General features: G+C 54.6%; 2 protein-coding genes across 4 annotated transcripts; one reads left to right on the top strand and one right to left on the bottom strand.

Moving 5' to 3' along the window:
* Window positions 1–297: 297 nt before the first annotated feature.
* C13H9orf50 (chromosome 13 C9orf50 homolog) lies at window positions 298–6,458 on the bottom strand. The gene is made up of 7 exons (XM_074052665.1): window positions 5,984–6,458; window positions 5,664–5,751; window positions 5,455–5,559; window positions 2,951–3,111; window positions 1,009–1,174; window positions 662–836; window positions 298–405 (listed from the first exon to the last, which is right to left on the bottom strand). The coding sequence occupies exons 1-7, from the start codon at window positions 6,456–6,458 to the stop codon at window positions 298–300; spliced, it is 1,278 nt and encodes a 425-aa protein (XP_073908766.1).
* A 2,937-nt stretch (window positions 6,459–9,395) lies between these two features.
* Window positions 9,396–17,409, top strand: Ntmt1 (N-terminal Xaa-Pro-Lys N-methyltransferase 1). 3 transcript variants are annotated; one of them, XM_074053020.1, is made up of 4 exons: window positions 9,396–9,550; window positions 15,032–15,229; window positions 15,928–16,180; window positions 17,065–17,409. In XM_074053020.1, the coding sequence occupies exons 2-4, from the start codon at window positions 15,068–15,070 to the stop codon at window positions 17,319–17,321; spliced, it is 672 nt and encodes a 223-aa protein (XP_073909121.1). In that variant the 5' UTR covers window positions 9,396–9,550; window positions 15,032–15,067; the 3' UTR covers window positions 17,322–17,409. The 3 variants fall into 3 exon arrangements, with proteins under 3 accessions (XP_073909121.1, XP_020035391.1, XP_073909122.1); XM_020179802.2 differs by having other exon boundaries at window positions 15,015–15,229; XM_074053021.1 differs by lacking the exon at window positions 15,032–15,229.
* Window positions 17,410–17,639: the final 230 nt, after the last annotated feature.

Here is a 17,639-nt window from a genome sequence, read left to right as displayed (position 1 = left end):
GGTATGGGCTGGTGTAGATGGGCGAGGCTTGGCCCCAGGTTTGAGTGAAGGGTTGCCCACTGTCCTGTACCCTGACGACACCTTGCCTTACCCTCAGCTTCATTCCAGCTGTGATTCCACCCCCTTTATCCCCAAGCCAGGAACCCCTAGAGATCCCAAATTGGGCAGTGGGAGGGCTTGTTTTGTGAGACCTAGTGGCAGATACCAGCCACCTGGGATGTGGGTTTATTCGTGGAGTGAGGGAAGACTGTCCTCATTGCCTGCTCTGAGTGTCCCCTGGGCTGGTGCACCTGGCATTCACCTCTGTGCCTGATACGGGCTTGTGGAAGGCAGGAGGAGCTGGTAGCCCCTAGGATGACTTCGCCTCAGGACAGACTGTAGCACCAAGCTGGGCAGGAAGGACTCCTAGAGTGAGAAGGAGGATCCACTGGGCTGCAGCAACCTCTGGTGACAGCCTGAGGGGGCGGACTCTGTAAGCAGCTCTGTTCTCCAGAGGAGGAAGCCAGTTCCAGAGCCCAGCCCCTTGTCTGCCACACTCTGATAGAGACATAGGGACACAAGTCTCACCCACTGCAGGCCCCCATGGTAACCAAGCCCTGATGGAGGGCCCCCCTCCCCACCTAGCAGGGCCTGCTCTGGGGCTGGTGCTAATGGTGCTCACCAGGTTGTGGCCCCAGAAGCAAGGCGATGTGCCCACCTGCTCCAGGTCATCTTTGGTATCCAGGAAGGTTTTGAGGTTCCCTGGTGGCCTGGGGGTGGCAGGCCTGGGGATGAAGGGCAGGCTCCTGCTCATAGAGGCATCCTCAGAGAAGTGGCCCTCTGGCTCCTGGGTGGACCTGGGGGACACAAGAACCTATGGGCTTCATGGGCCCCCAGGCCCAGGTCCCCCCATGGTTGACAGGGCTGTTGAGAGTTTGCACCACAGTCAGCCAGCTCCTGGACTGGGTAATCTGAGGGCAAGGAGCCCTGGCAAGATTCACGAGCCCATCCCCTTCCCAGAAGCCTCACAGGTCAGGGTAGTCCCAGCATGAGCTGTTGGCCACGGCCTCCTCGAGCCTGGGGTACAGGGCCTTGGGCAGACTCTCCAGCCATTTCCCGACGTTCCTGAACACCCGCTCAGTCACTGGCACGTCTGGCAGGATGGTGGGCTTGTTCTTAAAGATGTTCTGCTGGACTGGAAGAGAGAGGGCATGAGTAAGCCCCTGCCCCGGAGCGGGGGCATACCCCCTCTCCTCCTCCCTCTGGCTGGCAAGGCCAGGCAGAGCCCTGTCTCCATGGCAACCCCGGGCTCCCCAGTGCCTTTCAGCTGCCTCAAGAGAAGGCTTGGGTTTTAAAACTGTCTTGCATGACTGTCTGTGCCATTATTACCCGCGCTGTGCCCCCAATACCATACTCCTGCTTCAGCCCAACGTGGGCCCCCTTTCCTGCAGGCAGCCCACCATGAAGTCCCAGGGATGGTACAGAGACTCCTGAGGGGATATAGGTAGGGATGCCTCAGGGCCAGGAGCCCTTCCTGCCATTTGGGCAGGTCAGGGAGCCCAAATTCCCCATTGGCTTTTTCAGGATGAGAAGGTGCAGGCACCATGTCCCCTGTGTGCCCTGGGGAATGGCCACAGTCCCCTGTGGCTAGTGTCCATTTGCATGAGTTGTTTCTCCTGGGTGTGGCCTGTTCCTTGGATTTCCAGACACTCTGTCCTCTCCCTGGCTTCTGTGTCACATGCACAAGGTCCTTTTGCCTTGGTTTTTCCATTGATCAAATAACCAGAAGTTGGGCAAAAGTTACAGCTTCATGCAGGGCACTGTGGTTCACGCCTGTAATCCCAGCTACCCAGGAAGCAGAGATCAGGAGGATCGTGGTTCAAAGCCAGGTGAGGGTGAAAAATTAGTGAAACTATCTCAACCAATTGCTGGGCGTGGAGCCACCTGCCTGTCATCCCAGCTACACAGAAGGCATAAATTGAAGGAGTATGGTTCAGGCCAGGCAAAAACTTGAGACTCTATTTTAAAAATAACTACAGCAAAAAGGACTGTGAGCATGTCTCAAGTGGTATAGTGTCTGCCTAATAAGTGTGAGGCCCTGAGTTCAATCCCCAATACCACGCCCCCCCTAAATAAAACAAAACGTACAGCTTTGGTATATAAATTCTTGTGACAATAAGGAGGTACAAAGGGTACCTCCTGAGTCTGTGAGGTCCTGGAATTGTAGGGCTTTGCCCACAGTGAGGCTTCAGGGCAGCCATTTCCTGAAGCTGCACACAGTAGGTACATAATAGATAGCTGTAGGGGTTGCCTCTGGGAGGCCCTGGGTCCAGAGATGAGAAGAGGCTGCGTATGTGGATAAGGGAGCATGGTTACGGTTTCACCAGAGCAAGAACTCCTGTCTCTTCCTGCCTGCCTCCTGCCACTCAGTTAGAACACCTGCTGGAAGCTGCTAGAAGACACCACGACATCCATCCCCGAGAGCTCAGAGCAAATTCTGCCAGGGAACTGGGACCTAGTGGTACCGAGTTTCTTTGCTGGTGCCAATCGTCCCCAGGAGAGAGCAGGATTCCTCTTCCTGAACTTTCTGGGTGCCTCTTCTTCCTGACCCCTGAGCTCTGCCTTGGAGAATATGGTAGGAAGATGCTTCTGGTGGCTTCTCCCGCCCCTGGAGGCCCAGGGGGTGGGAGGCCCTGCATTCCAGCTGCACAGTGGGCAGACACTTCAGTGGAGGACAGGCCTGAGTGGCCAGTTTTCTGAGCCTCTGCTATGGCAGCTCCCTGATGACACTTCAGACACCTTTGCTGGACCTCAGACCCTCTACTTGGTCCTTGAAGCCCACCTGACACCCTCTGGCCAGGCAAGGTCAGCGGCCAGCCCTTCACTCTGGAAACCCAGAGGCTCAGCCTCTACCCTCCACAGTCCAGGCTGGCATTTTCTGGAGTCCCTGTTCCCCATCCTGTCCCCTTACTTGCACAGTTGCGCTCCCAGTAGCGGAGGGCTGTGTCCCGGAGTGTCTCGTCAGCAAATCGCACTCGAAAAGGGTAAGAGCGCCTTCGGGTCCCTGAGCCTTCCCCAGAGCTATGAATGAGCACAGCCTTGATCTTGGGGGGCTGGGTGTTATAGAGCCTGCCAAGAGAGGTGAGAAGGCAGGGGCAGGGTCCGAGGCTGAAGTGCCCTACTCCACCCTAACAACCCACGTCTGTGAGACTCATCTCATCTGTCAGACCAACCCAGGGATTAACCTGTCACAGTAGCTGGCCTTCACCAAACGCTTCCTGCCTTCAGGCAGTGGATCGAGCCTGTGACACACATCATCCCACCAAGCCCACGCAACTCCTGTAAAACACTATTATTATTCCCATTTTACAGATGAGGAAACTGAAACTTTTGTTAAGGGTGGGTCCAAACTCTGCATCCTGATCCAGAGTTAGCATCACATAGCAAACAAGGGAGCAGACAGGAGAAGAATGTGTACTCATGAGCCAGGCAGTCCCACGTTTCAATGTTGACTCTTGTGAGGCTCAGTTTCCCTATCTGTATAATAGAGCTCACTGCACCCACTAGACACGGTTGTGAGATGAAGAGGACTGCAAAGGCAGCCTGTCTAGGGTCTCCAGAGGGTAAACATTTCTAACTGGAGCTGTTCTGGTCATGGTCACTTCAGTCACACCCATCCCAGCAGAGTGGCCCTCAGCAGACTGCCCTCAAGTTTCCACTTCAAATCCTGTATTCCAAGTCAAATCCTGTATTCCAAGCACTGGTGGCTCACACCTGTAATCCTAGCTACTCAGAAGGCAGAGATCAAGGAGGATCATGGTTCAAAGCCAACCCGGGCAAATAGTTTGAGAGACTCTGTCTCGAAAACACCCAACATACAAAAAAGGGCTGATGGAGTGGCTCAAATGGTGGAGTGCCTGCTTAACAAGCGTGAGGCCCTGAGTTCAAACCTCAGTACAGCAAAAGCTTTATTGATCATGTATTCTATATCATAGGCACAATAATAACACCCTCATATTAGCTGGGTGGAGCCTAGTACAGAGCATCTAGTACAGACCTGCCATGTGGGATTTGTGCTCAATAAAGAGTATCCGTTATGTTTCTATCTAACTGATAAAATTGTTACGTTTATTGTTGTTCAATTTCAACCTCAAGGGCAAGGCTACAGGAGGGCCTGCTTGGTCCCCCATGGCTCTGTCACTCAGAAATGCCACATCAGACGTTATGTAGATACATGTTTCTACACCTGTGCCCACTTGTCTGACCACATCTTCATGCGGACACAGAGGGAGTGCTTTGCATAGGTCCACCAAAGAGTCACGCTGGAAGGTGACAGGGCTACAGGCCCTGGGACCCTGTTGGCCAACCGTTACTTATGAACCTCAGCTCTGTGCTGGCTGCAGAGCCAGGCAAAGGAGTTCCCCAGCTCTGCCTGCCAGCGCGAGAGCGTGGCTTCTCCACCAGGGAGGACTGCTGGAGCCTGTTTTAATGCACCCCAGGGTCCCCACAGGGCCCAGCAGGGAATCTCACACACAGCTAGGTGCTCAACTCTGGTCCTTGCTCCTGATCCATAGGTGGTGTCTACCTAGGAAAGGGTGTCAGGAAGGGTTCTGAGGCTCAGCAAAGAAATGTGCTATGATCCATTAGTACTGTCTGCCATGGTATGGGATGAGAAGGGATGGTATGTATGTTATGTTTTTATGTTTAAACTCACAGGCAGTATTCTTCACCCCTGCTTCAGCCTGCAGGAAATTCTTTCTGGTTACCCCCCATCCCCTCCATTAAGAGCTCTGGCATCTAGGCCCCAGGAAGCTGGAAAGCCCAGACTCCCCTAACCTCATCCTTTATTTTATTTCCCCAGTATTTGATACATAGTAACCTAACAAAAGTTGGAAGAAGAAAAGGATGAATGATGGTGGGATGGGAAGATGGATGGATGGACTCATGGATGGATTAATGACACAATCTGAATAGAACTGAATCGTGATAGCTGGATGATTATGTAGATCTGTGGATGGCTCTATCACTAGATGAGGGATGGATAGTGTCCTGGATTTACAAGTGAATGGAAGGATTTATAGATGGTTGGTTATTGGATTCATGGACAGATAGATACAAAGGCTGTTTGTGAATAGGTGGAAGACTGGCTGAATGGATAGATGGATGGAGTCGTGGGTTCATGACTAATGGATGGATGGATGGATGGATGGGTGATGGATGGGTGGATGGTTGGGTGGGTGCATGGGTGGGTGGACGGGTGGACAGGTGGATGGAGAGATTCATGAGTAGTTGTAGAAGACCTCGTTTGTGGATGAGATGTATGTGAGGATGTATGAATAGATTCTGAATGTGCTGGTAGAAGACCTGATTACTAGATGGATGGATAAATGGATAACCTATGGGTGGAAGACAGACGACATAAGGGGAGGAAAATAATTGCCCTTCCTCCCCATCCTTGTCCCTCCTATGACTCACTGGTTGGTCTTTTTCACCGTGGTGAACTGGGAGCGATCACCTCTTAGGGTAGGTTTCTGATAGAGGAAACTCTTAAGACTGTCCTCCAAGTGTGGTGATTGGTCCCTTGAAGACAAATAAATAGGCCATCCGTGCCTGGCATGAACGGTGCCCCACCCTAGAAGCACCCAGGGCAACCCTGTCCCCACCAGGAAGGTCCCTGCACTTACCACAGATCTGGGAGGAATGGGCAGTTGGGACACTGGGGAGACCCTCGGCAGTGCTCTGACACACGCCGCCGGTAGTCAGATTGTGGTTCTGAGAGCCAAGGGAGGAGGAAGTCATGAGCTGGGGACAACGCTTCCCAGAGGCCTCTACTTCTATGACCCTGGGGCGATGGTAGACCCTCAGAGAGGGTTCTGAGGACTAGGCGAGATCCTCAGCTAACTTCAGCCAGCAGCCTCCGAGCCCCAGGGTGGGGGAGGCCAGGGCCCGGGGCCACCCTCGCCGGAAACGACCCGCCCGGTCCCTGGGCCCCGCGGGGCCTCACTCTGCGGCTCGGGCAGCTCCGCACACTTGGCCCGCAGCTGCAGCAGGAACTCCCGGAACCTGCTGGGGAGGAGCTCACCCAGGAGCGCGCCCAGGGAGTCGGGGACCTCCCCAGCCGCGCCCCTGCGCGGGGCCCGGACCTCCGCAGGCGGGCGGCACCGGGACGGCGATCCCCGAGGCGCGCCGGCCACGAGCAAGGGCGGCAGCAGCAGGGACCTCAGCCCCTTGCACTTCCGCGCCACCGGCGGGGTCACGGTGTGCAGGGCGGGCAGGCGCTGAGCGGGGCTCCTGAAGCCCACCCGGGGATCGGGGTCGCGGTCCTGCCACCACGAGCCGCCGCCCCCCGCACCTCGCGCCGCCCGCAGCTCGGGCGAGGTCAGCTTGGGCAGCAACGGGGTTCTCCATCGATCGCCAGCGCGAGGACACCCCTTGGGCGCCACCTCCTGGGCCACCGGGCCGGGGTGACGCCGGGACATGTTTGGTCCTGTGCTCAGCTCAGGACATCTTCAGGCCAGCGTGGGCGCGGGGTGGTGAGTGAGGTGGCGGGGAGGGCAGACAGCGGCTCCCAGGCCATAGCGCCCAGTGTGGGGCAATGTGGATCGGAGGTAACGCCCGCGCCTGGCGGACAGTGGCTTTAGGCTAGAGCCGGAGCAGCCTCTGTTTCCTCACCTGAAAATTTGCTGTGACGTTTACAGGAGCGGGTACCGGCCGGTCGCTTAGAACAGTGCCGGGCACATCGGACCCGCTCAACAAAGACTGGCTGCCAATGTTAGCTTTGAAAAATTATTGTTACTTAGGTGTTTCAGCTCTGGTCCTAGGAGACCTAGGAGAGCCAATTCCCTTGTTCCCGCCTGCTCCCACCGCTCTGGAATGGGGCAAGGCGAGCAGCGGCTGTGTGACAGCAAGGACCCTCACGGTGGTGGATGTCTCTGAGTATTGAGTCCCTGTCCCCTGGGCTGGTACTGTGAAAAGCTCTCCACCCGGAATTCGGATCCCAATCCCGCAACTGCCCTGGAGCCCCCTGACTGAGCTTTCTGGAAATACCCTCCACTTTCTCCACCTCCCACCCCAGATTCTGATGCAGTGGGTCTGAGTGGAGCCAGGACCCCCACCCCCACCTTCATGGAATCCAGCCCATGCAAGCCAGGGCCTGCCAGGAAAGGGCTCTAACCACAGAGCCACACCCCCAGCCCAGACATACACTTTTAACAAACTCCTCCTTAGGGAGACAGAGCCCCAGCCCATCTTAGCTCTCCCACTGCGGGCTCGCTAGGCCTCCCTTCTTCCCCCACACCCCACACCCAGATTGCTGTCAGTTCTGATCTGGGTCCTGGGCGTGTCACACTCATTGTGTATGGACTTCTGGTGAGGCCACTGAAGGTCCTGTGACTTTAGAGCCCTCTAACAGGCAAGCTAGTCCTTGAGAGAGCCCATCTTCCTTCTTGCTCCCTCTGCTGCCTCTTCCCAGCTGCCACAGAGCCTCTTAAGAGTCATTGTGATCCACCTGTCACCCATGGCACTGAGGGGCAGTGGGCGCTGAGGCCTGGGGCAAGGCGGGGCTGTCCTCATCTGGATGCCTCCGCTGCAGCCACAGGAGCCTTGGAACTCCTGGTTGGGTCAGCCAGTCCTAAACCAGGGAGGAAGGGCCCAGCTTCAGCCAACTTTTCGGATTCCGGGGCAGAAGTGGGTCCTGTTTGGCCAAGTGGTTCTGGAAAGACAACTTCCCTCCTAGATGGGGTGGTAAGAACACATTCAAGTACACGCTCTGCTTCTCTTCGGTACAGGATGCTGGACAAGTTTCTCCTTTCTTGGGTCTCTGTGGAAAAAATTGGCTGGTGGGGCTGATCTGTGACTCTTGGCTGGGAAGGGGCAGGGCGGAGGCCCATGGTATTGTGAAACTGGGGTGAGGGGCAAGGGTATAATTAGGAATTTCACAGGCATGGCTGCGCTGGGAATGGAACCCAGCGCAGGTTATAATTTTATAACTTGAAAATAAAAACAATAATTTTAAAAAAATAATTCGAAAAATGAAAAAAAAAGCAACCACTGTGTTTGAAACTTGGGAATTCAGATACCCGAGAAGCTCTGAGGTCAGGGGCTGGCCAGACTTGGACAGGCCTTGGAACCTGGGCTGGGGAAAGGACTCTCTCTTCCACTGACAGGAAATATGGCAGGGGTAGATTTTTAGGCATGTGAGAGATTGGATCAGAGCTACCCTCCAAAAGAGGATTCTAGATACCCTGGGTGTTAAAACTGACCAGAATCTAGCTCCTTTCATGGAAAGGGAACATGGAAAATGAAGCTTGGGGGAGGAACCTGGGCCATACCAGGGGAACCACATGTGACCTACAATAGTCTAGAGGGACTTTAACACTGGATGGGGCTTTTCAGCAACCCCCCCCCAAGCCCCCACAGCTTTCATTATATTCAGGCAAACATTCTGGGCATGGTGGTACATGCCTGTAATCCCAACCTTCAGGAGGCTGAGGTTGGAGGATTGTGGAGTTCCAGGTCACCCCAAGCAATTTACTGAGACCCTGTCTCAAAAAATCCCACATACTTTAAGCGCCTTCCGTGTGCATCGCCCAGAGGAAGGTATTGTACATCTAACACCAGGATGTTAGTTCGGAGAACAGGAGGTTCCTTAAAATGGATATTGTTACAATTGCTTTCATTTTCTGAGAGCCCGCTGCAAGTGCTGGGCTCTATCCCACAGCATCAGAAGTGAGTCATTATTACATCCATCCGGAGGAAGAGGAGACTGAAGCTCAGATGTCCACAGGGTCTACCTGGCTGCATGTCCATCATGACTGCTCCAAGACCATCCCAGTTCCTGTGAGCCTAGGGAAGGGCAACCCTTTTGGAATGGAAACTTCACGGACTCTGCTTATTTGGGCTGGCAACCTTTACTCTCCTTCCTCTTCCCCTTCCTCCCCTTCCCCTTCTCTTTCTCTTTCTGGTATATTATTCTAAGATGCTAATGGGATTGGGTAGATCTGAGCAACAATGGTCTTTTCTTTCTTTTTCACTCAGTGGAAACCCACTTAACACTCGATTTTAGGAGTCCAGCCTTGCTGGGTGTGGTGGCTCACGCCTGTAATCCCAGAATCTGGAAGGTTAAGGCAAAAGGATCGCCAAGTTCGAGGCCAGCCTGGAATTAAAAAAAAAAAAAATGCCCCCCATCTCAAAAAAAAAAAAAAAGCCCAGCCTGCAGCCTCTAAGTGCACTGGAGCAGGAAGAGACCCATACCGTGGCTCTTTTAAATCCTGATGTCCAGGAGGTCCTGCGAAAGGAGGTTTTGCAAAAGACAAAAGTTAGGCACTGAGCTAAAAGTTAGGCTCTCGGGTCGCGGGGCGGGGCTAGCTGTCTCAGAGGCGGGGCTATCTGTGGATCCGCCCCCTGGACGCCCGGAAGTGACGTGGCGGACAAAGGCAGCGCGCCCCGCGAGGTGTCGGGTCTGGTAGTGTTCTGGCGGAGCCGCCGTGGGCTCGTAGGGGTCCTCGCCGCCGCCGCCCTCTCTTCCTCTTCCCCGTCCTTTACTCCAGGGTCCCGGGAGTCCCCGCCCCGGGTGAGTAGCGCGAGGCGGGGTGGAAGGGAGGTGGCCGCTGGGAGAGAGGAGGTCCCGACCCCCAACCGCCTCGGCGCCCCGAGGCCCCAGCCGTCACGTGACCCGGCTGCGGCCCAGTCCCGGCCCCACGTGCGTGTCCGCGGGAGGACCACAGGCGAGACCTGAGCAGGGACAGCGGGGCCGGGATGGGATAGATCAGGAAAGCCGCGACCCTTCCCCCATCCCTGACCGCAGGCCGCAGCGAGCGTCTTTGTGAGCCTCAGTTTCCCCTTTTGAGAGACGAGGAGTGAGTGTGAGGAATAAGTGAAATGCTGGGTTTAGAGCCTGGCACAGTTAAATGCGGGTTGCAAAGGAGTCGCTATCAGATTTAACCTTGGGCCGAACCCAGCCCCCGCGACACAGGTGCAACTCAAAAGACAGCTGTCGCCACGAGCCCTAGAGGCCAAGGTCAGCCTGGTCGCAGAGAAGCTGCCGTCTCAAAAAGCCCAAGCTTTGCTGCCCATCCACTGTATGGTCTTTCTTCTGTGTAAGCTCTCACTGGAAGAGCTGGTGTGGGAGGCCCAGACAGTGGGGTGGAGCAGTGCAGCCATGGCTGTCCAGTGAGGTGGGCTGAGCTCCTGGCAGGGACCAGGGCCCCATAAGAACCCTGGATTTCCTCTTTAATTCTTAATTTTGTTCCCGTTTGGAGGCATATCACTTTGTTTAGCCTGCTGGTGTTTCTGTCTGTAAACTGCGTCCTTGAGAGAGTGGGAGGAGGTACACGTGGAATGCTGAGGATCTGAGGACAGTGTCTGAAATGGCAGTGGTTGTGGGTTTCCATGGAGGGGAGGCGCACCCCCTCTCTGGAATTTGAAGAGCTGTTTGAGTGCTGGATTGACCATCCCACACAACAGTAATCCTGTAGCTGTGTCAGTCCCTTCACTGTGTCTCACACAGTTTCTGTGGGATGTCAGAGCAGTTTTCCCACTTGGGCTTCACCATCAGCAGAGTTGATGAGAATCTCATTTGGATCTCTAAGCTCTAGAGAGAACAGGTGCCTGGCACAGTGCAGAATACCTCAAGCTTTCCATATACACTCGGGTTTGAACTCAACCTCATACTTGCTAGGCAGGTGCTCTAGTGGGGCCACTCCACCTGCCCTCATCTGCACATTTAATTGGCACACAGTCTTTCCAAAAAGTTAATGTCACTCTTCCCACTGCAGAAAGAAACTGAACACTGAGGTTTGGGATCTTTTTTTCCCCCTGAAGTTACTGGGGATTGAACCCAGCTTTGTGCTTAAAGTTCTCCCTTATTTTTTCAGTTTTCCTCCCTCCCTCCAGACTTCATGTTGCTTTCAGGCCTTTTCTTAGGAATGTCACATGAGGAGGACCACGTGACCACAAGGTCTGCTAGTGACAGTTCAAGCACCATTCTCTTCCCTGGGTCCTGGGATAAGACAAGTAGCCAGGGCGGCTGCCCAGGTGTTGCCCTACACACTGAGGAAGGGGGAGGAGAAAGTAGCTAGGTGACGTTGAGGATGGATAGGTCACCGTCTGCCCACTGAGGAGCAGACATTAACAATGAGCAAAGGGTCTTTCTTCCTTCTGAGCTAGCCTAGCATGCACACAACCGTGCTATGTCCCTAGCTCCTTCTTGGGTCCTGTGGCCCTGTATCTCCTCACTATGCCTTGGAGCCACACACAGGAGGACCTTCTGCTGTCTGCCTGAATGACTCTGCTGCTCCCATTAACTCCTAGGAACCTCCTGGCCCACTCAGATATAGATACTAGAGGGCCAAGGGTGGGCAGGACCCCTGGAGTCCCGTTTTTCATGAATCAACTGTTAGAGCGAATGTCAGAGGTAGACTTGTCATTTCCCAGCCTAGATGTGCCTCCCCACTCATTCCTAGAATCTGCCTGCAAGTGGAATTCTTGTAAATTAGATTATTCAGAGAACCTTGACATTTAAAGGAATATGTTGTAAGGCTTTTGGTAAAGCAAAGAATTATATTGACGGTAACAGCCTTCAGTGTTACCAGTTTTGAATGGCTGGACTTTTGTTCGAAGGGTTTTATTAAAAGTGAGAAACAGCTGCAGCTGCATAAAGCTCCTTCCCATCATCCCTCCTTGCATCCAGCCCTGGGCTACTGATGTAGCAGATAGTGTCCCTGGAAGCTTCCACCCTGGGGTAGGGGCCAGACAGGTGGGCAGAGTACAGTCCATGAGTGTTTGGTCCCCAGTTTTTCTGTTCATTTGCTCCGATGTGTACTCTGTTGACTATCCGTGCTGCTTGGGAAACAAGAGAACCAGTGATAAGCCTTGGCTGTTGCCATTGCTTTCCGAGGACCTGCAGTCCCAAGGGGAGATAAATCTGAGCACAAAGCCACAATTGACCGAGGCTGTAGGGCCGTCTCCGGGGGAGGTTTGAACGCAGCCCTCTCTGAGTGGTCACTGGAGGTGCTGGGACATGGCTGCTGTGGTGCCTCTTGGCAGAGGGTGGGCAGCCCACCTGACCTGAGCCTCCACCCTTGCTACACCCTGACCGGGTACATGATGATTCACTGTCCTGCCTGCCACAGTTCAGTCAGTCTTGGGGATAGGCAGGTCCCACATTCTTTTGCTTGCCACACACCTCACGGTGGGAGTGAGTTTGTGCTCAGCAGTGTGCTGTGCTATCTTTCCTGGGCCATAGCTCCCAATGCCAGGATGATGGGGTTGGAGCGTTGTAGTGTGGGGGGGGGGGAGGGTCGGGATGCAGTATTTAGACCCAAGGTCGCCCAGCCCATTAACCCAAGGGCTCCACAAGGTGTAAGGACCACAGTGTGTTTTCATTGTGTCCCTGAATTCTGTACCTGAAGAGTGAAGAGACAACTCAGTGTGTGGTTGATTCAAGAATTCAGAGGTTCCATCCCCAGTAATGCAGACATGGACCCCTGTGAGGTGGGATTTAAGCACAGGGAACGGGAGGTGGTTCTGTGGGTCCTAGGCTTGGGGGGAACTGGACCCTGGGAGGTGTGCAGTTCCTTTCTGGCTCCTTAGGCAGTGTGTGACCTTGTCTGTGAACAGTCCCTGAGTATGCTGGGGGAGCGGCTCTGAGCAACCTTGGTGGCCCATTCCTTGCCTCCGTGGCTGTTGGGGCTCTGGAAAAGGCTACCCAGAATGGAAGCAGAATTGCATGAGATAAAGTGTTCATCTGTTTGCCAGAGGTGGTCATGCTGCTTCTGGAAGTTTCCTCCTTCAGACAAGTTCAGAACATAATTGTGTATTGGGAGCTGCTATCAAACACTGCCAATGAACTTCACTTTTTCTCATGTTTCATAACCCTTCTTTTGATCCTAACAATTTGGAAATTATGTACCGAAGGCCTTGTGCTAGTCAGTGGGCCCTTTGCTGTTTTCTGTCTCTCTTGAAGCCCTTAAGGCATTTGATGGTCCTAAGGTTTTGCCTTTGGTTTTTGAGGACCTCCCAGAGTTCCACGTGTGACTGTTTCTGTGGTGACCTGGAGTTCCAGGATCAGTGTCTTAACCTCTGCCTGCTGAAGTTGCGTGCAGTGTGCAGGGAGAGCCCCAGGTGCTGAGGCGTGCCACTTTCTTGGAGGGTTCGAGCTTCCAGCTCACTTGCAGGCTTTCACTGGGGTAAGACACCCTCACCTTCTAGGAGCTGACAGCCAGCACTGGGCTCCATCTTTCCAGCAGATACCCCACTGGGCCTCTGGGGGCTTGCCCTGGGGCCACAGTGGTGAGCTGTGAATGACAGGTCCTGTTGCCTGGAAGTGACACTTAAGGAGAGACTGAAAGACAGGAAGGAAACCTTGGATACAGCAAACCACAGGGATTGGCCCAGGGTGTTGAAGGAGGCACTTCAGATGGGCTAGTCAGGGAAGGCCTCTGAGGCATGCTTAAGCTGAGCCCCATGAGGTGAGAACAAGCTGCATCAGATCCCTGGTCTGCACCGTGGGTAACTGTGGTGCCACTCACAGAATGAACTGCAGTGGTCCTGTAGTCAAAGGAAAGTGCTTAGTGAGTGCGGACATTGCACAGGCTGGCACTGTCTTTGCAGTTGTCCCTGCTGCTGCTTGTCCTGCATTGGTCAGCATAAGCTTCTGCCCTCGGATTAGACCAACACACTCCTTGGCTGCGGGGAGCTCTGTGTTCTGGGCTGCTGGAACCCAGGCTGGTCTGCCTTACCAGACTGGCTTGCTGTGTTCTCTCCCACTTCTCTTTCCTCTCTGCTGGCACTTGTTGTCACGTTGTCACTGCCCATGCCTGGGTTCATATGCAGCGCATTCCTTGTCCATCAAGGTCTGATTGGGCTGCCTTCTCTGGGCCAGTGTCCATTCACTATTCAGAAAGGATTCCTTCAGGGCTAGGGGTGCAGATCAGTGGGGATGTTTGCTGACCAGGCGCAGTGTTCTGGCTTCCGTCCGCAGTACCACAAACAAAAGGATATTTCCATTCTTTGTGTGTGTGGCCCTTATGGCTCACGGGAATCCTCGTTTTTCTGCTGTCTTAGCTGCTTCCATTTCCTCTCTCTTACTGCACCATGAAAGCCCTGGGCTCAGGGCCTGAGGTCTGTAATCGCAGGTACAGCAGCCAAGCCCCAGCACTCAGGAGAACTGTGGTCTTCTGTCTTCTGCAGCACAGTGTAGCTGGGCTGGTGTGGAGTGGCCAGACCAGCACTCCTTCCCTGTGGTGAATGGTGGCCGTGCTGTTGCCCTGTGGCTCCCTCTCTGCCCATGGAGGCTCCCTGTTGTCTGTTTTTCTCCACCCCTGCTGTCCCCACAGCTGCCCGCAATCTTTGGAAGCCCGAGTCTTCTGCCACTCCCTCCTGAGTCTTGGGTCTCTGCTCCTCATGGTGAAGGATGCTTTCCTAAGTGGGATCTGGAAGACCCAGGGCTCTCAGCTAATTCAGCCACCTGCCAGTCTTTCATCAATGGCTGCTGGCGTGTGCCCTTCCAGCAGCTTGCTCTTTGCTTTCTAGCCTTCTCCACTGTTGGACTCCTCTTTGTTCCTGTCTCCTGCCCACCCATCTCCTCAGTCACAGGTTGGTGCTTGACACCAGTGCCTATTTCTCTTGAGGAAAGGGCTAGCCTTTACCCTGAGCTGCTTTGGTGCTGCCAAGGGAGAGGAAGGACTGGGTTCTGCTCAGGCCTCCTGAGGCCCACAGGATGTCTGCTGCTGGAGGCTGTGGCTCCTGTTCGGGGTCCTTTCCCTCCAGTGTAGTTTTGGATTCTGGGTCCTGGTGGCATGTAGACAGGTCAGCAACTAGATGCCAGGACACTGGGTCTCTTGCTGTAATGTGAAGGCTTTTGCAAAATGACTGGAGTGCAGGATGGAGGTGCTGTCATTCAAGGGGTAGCAGCAGGTTTAGGAGGCTGGAGTTACCTCAGTGCCAGAGATGGTTTTGTGGCCCTTAAAGCTGGGGAGACACTGGGTCTGGCCCTGAGGAGTCCGGAGCTGGCTTGACTCTGCACTTTTCCTTAGGAGAGTTGCCCTTGCAGAGTACCGTGCTTGACAGAGACGTGGCTGGTGACAACATGACAAGTGAGGTGATAGAAGACGAGAAGCAGTTCTACTCAAAGGCCAAGATCTACTGGAAACAGATCCCACCCACGGTGGACGGCATGCTTGGGGGGTATGGTCACATCTCCAACATCGACCTGAACAGCTCCCGGAAGTTCCTGCAGAGGTTTTTGAGGGTAGGCAGGTCTGATGTCCTCTCCAAGAGGAGAGGCCATAGCTTTGGTGGCACCGGTGGGGCTCTGCAGGGCGCCACATCCACACAGAACACTGCAGGCTGTGCTCATCTCTTGGTGGCTGCCACCAAGGCCCTGAAGAGCTGGGTGGGGGTGGGGGTGCAACTTCTGGACTGGATTTGCTTCAGCCACCAGGCAGGAGCTGGGTGTACGCTGGGGACTGGCAGGTGGCAGAAGTGAGCAATCTTCTGACTGTTCAGTCGCCAGGGCTGGACCCCCTACTGCATCCAAGGGTGCTGGGGCTCTGGGTTTCAGCTGGCTGTTGTGCTCGCAAAGCCCCTGGTTACTCGCCATCCTGCTGTTCCCTACATGCCTCCTTTGTGCCCAAGGCTGGAGTCTCCCTGGGGTGGCTGCCCCTTCACCTCTCTTGGCAACACTGGAGGGTGCCAGTTGCCACCTTCCCAGCTGGTTCACTGTCTCCTGCATGGTTTGAATTCTTATTCTCAGCACTGTCATCTTCCTCACAAGGGAGGAGACTCGCACACGCTTTGCAGCTTTCTCTCCTTTAAGTTGAAGTTGCCTTCTGCCTTAGAAATGTGTGGCCCAGGAGTGTCACACATGCCCCTCTCCACCTGGTGTAAGGAAGGGCCCTTTGGCGGTGACAGGGTTGCTGTGAGTCATGTACCTTCTTTGCCTTTTAGGAAGGCCCAAACAAGACAGGAACTTCCTGTGCCCTGGACTGTGGTGCTGGCATCGGAAGGATCACCAAGCGGCTGCTCCTGCCATTGTTCAGAGTGGTGGACATGGTGGACATGACAGAGGACTTTCTGGCCAAAGCCAAGACCTACCTGGGAGAGGAGGGCAAGAGGGTGAGGAACTACTTCTGCTGTGGACTGCAGGACTTCAGCCCGGAGCCCAATTCCTATGACGTGATCTGGATCCAGTGGGTGATAGGTAAGGCTTGCATTGGTCATCCTGCCCTACCCATCTGCCCCCTGCTCAGTTCCCCACAGGCTTTGGGGGCCCAGGCTTTGCTGATGCCCACTCCCTGGGTTCCTGTGCCACAGCCCCTTCCCCTCTTAGACTGTTTCACCTCAACACTTGCTGCCCTTCCAGGACAATTTTTTATTCAAGAAACTTTCAGTGACCAATTACTGAATCAAAGAAGTGGAAGTTTTGTAAGGATTTCATTTATTTCTTTATTCTGGCCTCAGACTTGTGGTCTTCTAGCTCGGCCTCCGGAGCACTAGAATTACCAGCATGCTCCACCATGCCCAGCCACGGTTTTTAAAGTAAGATGGAAAGTGTAAATTGTGGCTGCTTTTGTTTACAGTGAGTGATCCCTGCTTTGCTGTCCCATCCTGCACACAGCTAGCTTAACAGCTCAGTCCCAATACTGTGCCCTAAGGGACTGACCTCATGGCAGACAGGCCTCTCTGTACCCTCATTTAGCCACTCCTCATGAGGTAGGCAGTAGAGCCCTGCTGTGGACACTCTGGGCCTGGCCACATATATTGCAGTCCCCAGGAAGCCTGTGGACTTGCAATGGAGGGAAGGCTATCTTGGACACTCCCAACATTTAGACCTGGTGCACTCCCTGCTCCTGGCCTGGGGAGATGAGGAGTGGGGTGGGGGATACTGGGCTGGAAGACACTCAGGCATGTGCTTTTGTGTGGTACCATCTCCTTCAGGAAAGGGGCTAGAACTACTGAGAACCTGTGAGGCCATGTGGGAAACATGAAGTACAGGCATAAGGGAAGTGTGGCTGAAAGACATTCCGTGCAGTGACCTGCATCTGCTCACATCACCCCCAGTAACCACGCCTCTCCCCCTGCCAGGCCACCTGACCGATCAGCACCTGGCAGAGTTCCTGCGGCGCTGCAAGCGGGGCCTGCGCCCCAACGGCATCATCGTTATCAAAGACAACATGGCCCAGGAAGGCGTGATCCTGGATGATGTGGACAGCAGTGTGTGCCGAGACCTGGAGGTGGTGCGCAGGATTGTCCGCAGCGCGGGCCTCAGCCTCCTGGCCGAGGAGAGGCAGGAGAACCTCCCCGATGAAATCTACCATGTCTACAGCTTTGCCCTGAGATGAGCCAGGCTGGCTGACAAAGCCAGGGACTGGAGCTAGGGTGGGGGCTGGCAGTGGCAAGATCTGCCACTAAATACACCTGTCTGCTGTCCACCTACTTAACAGGCTCTTCTTAAAAAGGCAAAATGGGACCCAGCAGGGAGGGGGCAGAAAGGCAGGCACCTGGCCTTGCCGTGCAGAGGTGCCAATTGGGCCATACAGGCCAGGGCTGTGCAGCTCCCACGTGTTCCCTACATAGGGATCTGGTGATCACACCAGAAGCTGAGCTTCCCACCTGGAGCCCTAACTGCCTTAAGGGGAAGGAACAACTTTACCTACCTA

This window comes from Castor canadensis, chromosome 13 (assembly GCF_047511655.1).
Source record: "Castor canadensis chromosome 13, mCasCan1.hap1v2, whole genome shotgun sequence".
NCBI lineage: Eukaryota > Metazoa > Chordata > Mammalia > Rodentia > Castoridae > Castor > Castor canadensis.
This window is presented reverse-complemented; position numbering and strand designations above follow the sequence as displayed.